Below are 8150 nucleotides of genomic sequence, written 5' to 3' on the forward strand. Positions count from 1 at the left end.
TTGTTTTAATCAACAATATCTACCTAAAGCCATGCAAAATTGTCCAAAATAAAGAGGAACCGTGTATTATAGCTTTAAGTAAGTTGCCGCAGGGGGTATTTCTAAACCAAGATCTTACTTGCCATATTTAGGCCTCAGAAGGCACAGATCACCTTGACACGTTGTTGGGTGGTTGTTTTTTTTCTAATCTTGGCTAGAGCTTATGAAACAACAAAACTCCTCTTACCTTTTGCAAACTTCATATAATGGACACGTTTTCTGGAAGATTTGGATTTTTCTTCTAGACTGAATGTCTTCTTCTGATTATTCACTGTGGACTCTAATGGAAAAAAAGAAAACCAAACAGGTTCCACCCTACTAGAGGCATTCTAACCACCAAATTCAAACATTACTCTATTTAACTTTCTCAAAACCAAGTCTCAACACCATATCTCAATAAATTACTGAAGGAAGCATAATAAGTTTTGTCTCAGACATGTTACTGCTTGATTTTAATTTTTTTTTGCCACATCCCCTTCCCATTTCCAATCCAATGTAATTTGAAAAGGCAGATACAGATATTCCAGGTCAAAGGCAAATTCTAATTTAACAACATTTATATGGTATGAAAAGAATCATAGGTCAGGGTTTATTGTGTCATTTGTTACAAAATATCTCCAGTGCCAGAGTATGAGAAAGTTGTAAGAAATAATACAAAATAAACTACTGAATCTGACTGGATAGAAATGGGGGAAAAAAATAAATCACACAAACAGGCTTTCCACTTCTAATACTACACAAAGTGCCTCTATCCGGACATACTCTGATACATCTGTGTAAGGAAACTGAACAGTGGCAGAGCTTTTCTGTCCCTGAGGCCAGCTAGAACAAATTGCCACATCCATATTATTTAATTCTCTCAGCTTCTAGAAGAGAGACTGCATCTAAACTGTCCACTGGGAATCCTCTCTGGGATTGGCTAAGTCCCATATTCACTCAGGAGTTGTTTGGGGGAAGATTAGCTTGTGCAGGTCAAACCCATATGAAAGATTAGTCTAAATATTTAACAGTAGAGGTATCAAGTTCCTGTGCTGTGGCAGGTTATTTTACTGGTACAGACATCCCTTTTGCCTCCAGAGAGCCTGTTAATTTACAATAAATTCTCAGAGGGAGGAAACCTCCAGTCCAGTTAATAACTACTTTATTAGTCCTGTCCTGAAAAAACAAAATGGGCACTATAGGATTCTGTGCTTTGTAACTCTAGAACTTCTCTGGTCAGATGTTGTTTTTAACTGCCAGTGGCAACTGGGATAGGTAGGGAAATCAACCCATACCCTGAAGGCCAAGTTGAGTTACCTTTTCATGTGATCCTGCCCCTAAAAGCTCTGCAGACCAGAACTTTCTGATGTTAGAATTACAGCACTTTACTGTTTGATAGATAGGTAGGGACACCTGACGATAGGGTCATTGACCTAAAAATTAAATCCACAGCCTGCAGTGGGACAGCTGACTACCAGAAAGCAGGCTGAGATCTACTCTTATTCCAATCTTCTTTTCTACTCTTGAGATTTACTCTTCTTCTACACACTAAGTCCTAATGAGAAGAGGAAGGACTAACAAAACCAGTTTTAGACAGAGTGCAGTCAACTTGAAAATATTTCATAAAAAGGGCCGATGGGGAAAGTAGACATCACAACTAAAATATCCTGACCACAGATGAAGCACTTTGAGTCTGCTCTCCAATTCCCTTGTTCCGAAGGGAACATCACACGGCAAAGGATTTCCACAGGGCTTCCTCCTCCTCTTTATTCTTACAGGGAAAGGGGCAGCAGCACCGCCTTGTGCCTTCAAGGAGGAATTTCACCGCTGAAACGTGCCGGCACTTCCCACGGTGTCGGCCAGTGCCTGGTAAATCCTCTGACAAACTGAACAAGCGCTGCAGGAATATTACTGTGCTTTTTAAAGCCATTTAGTCATAGCAATAAAGCCACGTATCATTTCTACAGCAAATCTGATACAGATGAATATTCCAAAGCACATAACAGACACACCAAGCATGTTGTGGCCCCATATTAAGAAAGGGCAAGGGAACAGTCATCACCCCTTGGTACTGCAGCAAAAGAAACAGGAATCAAAACTCCTCACTAGATGCTCAGCTAGAAAAAAAGGGAAGAAAATTAAAACTATGCAGAACAAGGGTATGTGAATGTTGGCATCCTATGCACCACGGGGCCCTTCCTTCCCGATCTCTAAATGCAATCCAACTCTGTCAACTATACCAGTTATTTAAGAACAATGAAGTTTTTCAGCTGACTTTTAATGCAATTTGAAACTGGATGATGGCCAATAATGTAACATTTGATCCCGTAGCACAGCTGCAGGCAGAGTTATCTGGATGAGTCTTGCCAGCTTAAACAATTGCCAAAAAAACAAGTTTCAGAGCAACACTTGCAGTCTGCAAGTCACCCAATGTGGTTCACAAATTTTCAACAGTCACCCAATGTGGACCACAAATTTCCAACAGGCACCTAAATTTGTCCTCAGTAATTGAAAACTCTTGTTCCAGCTCCTAAAAAGGTCAAGGAAAAATAACAGAGAAAAAGAGGGAGGAATATGTTTTTTAGGGGCCATTTCATAGCTGTAGAGATGACCCAGGGAATACAGCTCAGGTTTAGGAACAAGGCAGCCTTGCTCAATGAACCTGCCTCTGTGCTGACTCACTGTGTCACTGGGCAAGTCACTTCAGCTCTTTGCTCATCAGCTTGAAGGTTTCCCACCAGTTACACCTAACTGATCTTCCCATGGCTCAAGTTGGAACTTGGGTAGGATTTAGTTATAAAGGTAGAAAGGAACTTCTGGAATTTCCCTACGATATGCTATTCTACCTCCTGAGGACTTCAACTACAGAACTTAGCACTGTGTGGCCTCAGACCACAATTAGGCTCCAATGCACAGGGATAAGTCACACAGGAATTAAAAAAACGGCATCAGGTTCAGAATTTTAACCCTAGTTTTCTAAGATTAGAAACCAAGTTCGATCCTTCTTGCTAACTCAATTTCTTTCTCTCTCTACATTTCCTCTCCTAGAAAACCTTCTGTGCTCAGATGTTAGGAACAAATGAACTGTTGCTAAACTCACTAAGCTGGCAGTTCTGCCACTGTAAGCATGTGGACAGGCTGCCATGTCCCAGTAGAGGTCCTTGGTTTAACAACACTCCATGGAGAGCTGCTTGGATATATGATTAGAGTTTAGACAAACCAGTCTAAGGAGATATGATGTGTTTGATGTGTACAACTCTCTGTAAGCTCATACCCACCAGTTATTGTGTAACTTCATTTTTACTAATCAGGTCAAACAGTAGAAACCCCTTAAAAATTAAGACTATAAAAAAAGCCTTTTTGAGAAAGCTGTGTAGTTTCCCCACTTTTGTGCCCTACACAAATGACACTGTAACACACTCAAAAAAATCCCATGTGTAACACTGAGTCAAAAGCTAAGAAGCAGCTCTCTGAGGAGAGGAACAGTAGATATGTAAGAAATGACCAGAGCATGGAAGCCAGGTGTGACTGTTAGTAAAAAGAAGGCAAATGCATTTCAATGGAGAATGATTGTGTTGTGAACCTTCATACTGGCTCTGGCTGCATTGCAAAGAAACTAGTGCTGCTATACTACCTCCCAGCAAAAGGTCCTTCATGTTGTGGTTCTGGATAAAATAAACAAGTTCAAAGTTTTGTTTGCTTTTCCCAACAAAAAGTCTTTAACAGAGGGCTGACTGGGAGTAAAACCAATCCACCAAGATCTATACATCTGAGAAAACTTCAGCATGGTCAGGGATGGCAACATGTCCTTTGGCTCCCACTGATTTTGAGGGAGAGAGGGAGGAGTTGTCAACTTCAGGATGCAGACTATTAGCAGCCCAAAGGATTGGGCCTCAGCTAGCCTTCTAAGACAAAGGATGGAAACTCTGCTAAGCTTCCAGCATCTGATTGAGCAAAGCACGAACCTACCTGTTTCACCCTGTCCATGGCAATCATTCAGTTCAGCCAGAAGCTGGTTGAAGTCATCCTGATGAGCAATCCAGTTGTCCTGTAAATATCACCCACAATGAATACAAGACAAGTCTTCATGACTAACAAAGTTGTGGTAAAACAGATGTTAAGACTCTGCACTCTAAGAAGAAATTTAATTGTATATACTCAGTCTTTGTTGGTGGGAGGGACCCTCAGAAGCTCCACAGGTGGTACTGCTGACAACAGCTTGCCACACTCTAAAGTGCAAAAAATTATAAGGGTTGTGCTTAGAAGTCCTCAAACAATAATGAGCTGCTATTGGCTCTGTGTGTCCCCTGTTAAGGTGTGCAAGATGTTTTCAAAAGTAGGCAGAAAATTCTAGTGTGATTTTTTCCAGCAACAAAGTTACTTAAGGTGTTGATCACAAGACAAGCACCTTTAGGATCATGCTCTGCTCTGCCCATGTATGTGAACTCTAGTCAGAGAGGTGACTGTATCAGGAAGAGGAGCAGAACGCATGAAGCTAAGCAGGGCAGAAGACACAGGGAGAAAGCAAATACTTTGCCTGGAAGCAAAAAAATCTCTGAACAGCCTGCTCCCAGAATTCACTGTAATCTTTCCAAGCAAGTTCTTACTCCTAAAATACCCAACAAAGCAGAGCTAAACTGAACAGTTTCTGCAGAGATGTTTGCACAGGTACATGCTGCCAACAGATGTGACAACAGATTTCAGTAAAGCACCATTCCAAAGATTGTGCTTTAGATTAAATGGGAGCCGTTTCCTTACCTGGGTCTAGTGCTCACCTCGTGATTGATGGTTGCTCCTAACCCCAACGTGTTGTTTTTCACCTGAACCTTGATATGTTCTGTATTTCCTTGTTCCTGAGCCCCAAGACCCTAAAGAGGATTTGATGGTAAAAATGTAAGGATCTTACAGCAGCGACCAAGCAACTAGAGCTGCTGGTACTGTTAGACAGTTTGCAATGAAATACAGGAAGAAACCTCAATTTACTATTTATTTGCTTACTTATAACTGAATTAATTTACAGGCATTAGTACACATGAGATACTAAGTTTTTTTAATTTACTACTTAAGCCTCCAGCAAAGTATTATAAACACTAAAATAGCAACAACATTAAGTAGTTGGGTGATTAATCAGGAAGCCACCTGACATTCCTAGGCAAATCCAAAGTGTTTACAAGTTTAAAACAAGACACTACATAAAAAGAACATGCCTCTCACAAAAAAAAAAACCCTCCATCACTGGGAAGGCAGCTGCCTAACAGCTGTCAGACAGATGCCACAGATAACATACAGCACAGAATGAATATGGGGGAGAAGGAGGCAGGGAAGAGTCAGACTGGAGCTAGTATGACATTAAGAACTTCCATCTCACACTAATAAGCCAACATTGGAACACACGTGTTGGGTTTGTCTATCATAAAAAGCATAATAATTCAAATCTGGGAAACTATTTTTAGGCCCACTATTATCTTTATTTCAGGGGAAAAAGAAGACAAAGCATTTGGTTTCAAACTTTATTCTTGGTATCTACCTGCTTTTTCCATAATCTGTCACCAGCAACAAATCATCAGCTCAGTGTGGGGCTGTAATAAACATGTACATGGTGGAGTAGGAGAGAAGCCCTGTGGATAGATCCTGGATGTATCTCCTATTTGAAGCAATGAGGCCTATTTGAAAAAGGCTGTTGCTTTTATGAATCCAGTAGTTTATTTGTTCAGTAGGGTAGAAAATTCACCTTGATACTTCTGCTAACCAAAAAGCATGGAAGCAAGCAGGACACTTGGCTACACATCCTGCCATGACCCAATTCCAATACAAGTAATAACAGGACTAGTGTAAGCAGCTTAATTTCACTGCACAGATGGGCTTTTGTCCATTAATTTGATCAAGTTAAGGCTCCATTTGTCTGAGTTTGTAGTGGAATGGAGACACCAATCTTTCTTGTACAGCTGTAACTGTCGTAAAGGAAGATCCAGTAGCTCAAGTAGGAAACATTGTGAAGAGAATAAGGAGAGATGACAGATAGAAACAACAAGGCCTTCCTTTCCCACCCTGACACAAGCCATATTCCTAACAGCAAAGGTGTTACCTACAGTCAGAGAAGCTGGCTGCCTAAAATACAACCAGAACATTTAACAGTTTTTTTTCTACTCTGGTTTACATATCTGTTTTAATCTTAGACACAATTAACATAAAAAGAGTACTTGAGCTCCATACTTTTAACAGTCTGATCTAAATCCTAGTGAAACCAATGTCAGCTCCATGACTTCAGCAACTTTTGAATCAGATACCACAGCCTGTTTCTGAAATGAGCCAGATTTATATGTGCTAACTGTAAGCCAACTGAGGCAACAGCAGGCCACACTGAGAAATCTAGGAGAAGGCTTATTTTTCTAAGTTTTAATGCATTCACACAATTGAGAATTATCCTAATTTTATTCTTTCAAAAAAAAGGCTGGGAGAGGAAATCTAGAAGAATTCAGTTAGTATTGTGGAAGCCTTGCATGCACTCATTTCACTGAACATGCTGATGTGAAGGCCCAAATCTCAGCTTTGCTGAGGCACCTTTGTGGAAGGTAAACTGGTTCAAAGGGGTGGCTGAGAAGTCTGCAGCTGCTCACTGACCTAGAGATTACTCTTAGCTCCAGAAACCTCAGTCCACAGGTAGAGGCTGAAGCTGAAGGAATACAGCTCACATAAAGCTGCATTTTGGCCATTCAAGTAACAGATCAGAAGGAGCCTTTAAAAGCAGGTAAAAGATTCAAGCAGGTCCTGGAGTTGCTTCAAACAGTAGCAAAAGCCAGAGAGAACTGAGGGCATAAAGGGAACTTAAAGCCTTTAACCAGCACCTGATTTAAAGTGCGAACTCCTGCTCTTACTTGAAGACATGTCAAAGAGAGAGGAGAAAAACTGGCAAGAAGGACAGGCATGAGTACCTTTGTAACAAACTGCAGAAACAGAACATTGGTCAAATTCTCTGTGCATGCAAGAGAATAAATCAAACAGAAATAACATGGCAGTTTTAAACACTGACATCAAGAGTTCCCCAGCAGTCTTCCACCTTCCAGCTACACAACTTTCTTTTAGGTTATACCTTTCCTTTGGACCAGCCCATCTTTTCCAGCATCTTCTGGCCAAATTTAGTCTCATCTTTACTCCAAGCGCTATTCCGTGGATCCACAGACCACTTCTGCTTTCTACGGGCTAGAGCAGGACGGAAAAATTCAAACAGGCTCTATTTACATTTCCACAGTGTTCTTAGTATTTTATTCTTTCAAGAAAAGCTCTTCATTGCAAAAAAATCCCACCCGAACCTGCACCAGACCAAACACATTCTGGCAGTTTAATTTTACTAAACCTTGTGTTGCAAAAACAATGGAGTGAAAATTGTGATTATTAACGTGAAGAATGCCAAAGTAAAATTTACATGGAAGTTGTCATCCCTAAGGATGGGCTGCAATTCAGGGAAGGCTTAAGGATTACCACTTACGTATACTGGCTTAAATCCCACACTTATTCCAATTTTTGTTTTACATCTGGCTTAAACATGAAAACTACCGGGGATGAGAACACAGTGCTGGCATTCCCAGTTCTGGACAACATCCCTTGGCTAGTCCTCCTTTTAACCTGAACGCAGAAGTTTTAAAATTTGCCTTTATAACAAAAGCCAAGTCAAGAATCAAATGTAAGCGACCAGAGAAACTGAATTACAGAACACAACCCAGTAGGATTTCAGCTTCTGGATTTGCTACCAAATGGTTTATTTGGCAACTAAAGAGCCACCGGAAATCACTGCAGGTGTTAAGAAATCCAAATGGGAACCAAGGCTCCTTTGTCCCACCCAGACTACTAAAGAAACCACAGTCCCCCAGGCCCACATGCGTGCGCTTGCCTCCACCACCAGGAACAGCTTCACTGAAAGCAAGGAAGAAAAGCCAGCACAGTTAACCAGTCACTTCAAGCATGCACCTAAACATATGCAGGAAGACAACCTAAGTAAACAAGACAAATAAAGAATGGGAGACAGGAAGACTACAGACTTCATTAAACATGATGGGAAACGGTGGATCAAAACTGACCGATTAACCCAAGGCCACACAAAGTCAGTGAGAAGCCAAGTCCACTGAGGCACTCCA

At 41.0% G+C, this 8150-nt stretch overlaps 1 protein-coding gene across 1 annotated transcript in view; it reads right to left on the reverse strand.

Annotated features, from left to right (window-relative positions):
- PINX1 (PIN2/TERF1 interacting, telomerase inhibitor 1) overlaps positions 1 to 8150 on the reverse strand; it is a 57246-nt gene that overhangs the window by 47391 nt on the left and 1705 nt on the right. Inside the window, exons 2-5 of the mRNA XM_010002190.1 lie at positions 7109 to 7218; positions 4794 to 4886; positions 3988 to 4066; positions 227 to 319 (exon numbers count right to left, since the gene is read on the reverse strand). Coding sequence (XP_010000492.1) covers positions 227 to 319; positions 3988 to 4066; positions 4794 to 4886; positions 7109 to 7218 — 375 coding nt within the window. The remainder of the gene's footprint in view (positions 1 to 226; positions 320 to 3987; positions 4067 to 4793; positions 4887 to 7108; positions 7219 to 8150) is intronic.

This window comes from Chaetura pelagica, unplaced genomic scaffold (genome assembly GCF_000747805.2).
Source record: "Chaetura pelagica isolate M959 unplaced genomic scaffold, ChaPel_1.0 scaffold107, whole genome shotgun sequence".
Lineage (NCBI taxonomy): Eukaryota > Metazoa > Chordata > Aves > Apodiformes > Apodidae > Chaetura > Chaetura pelagica.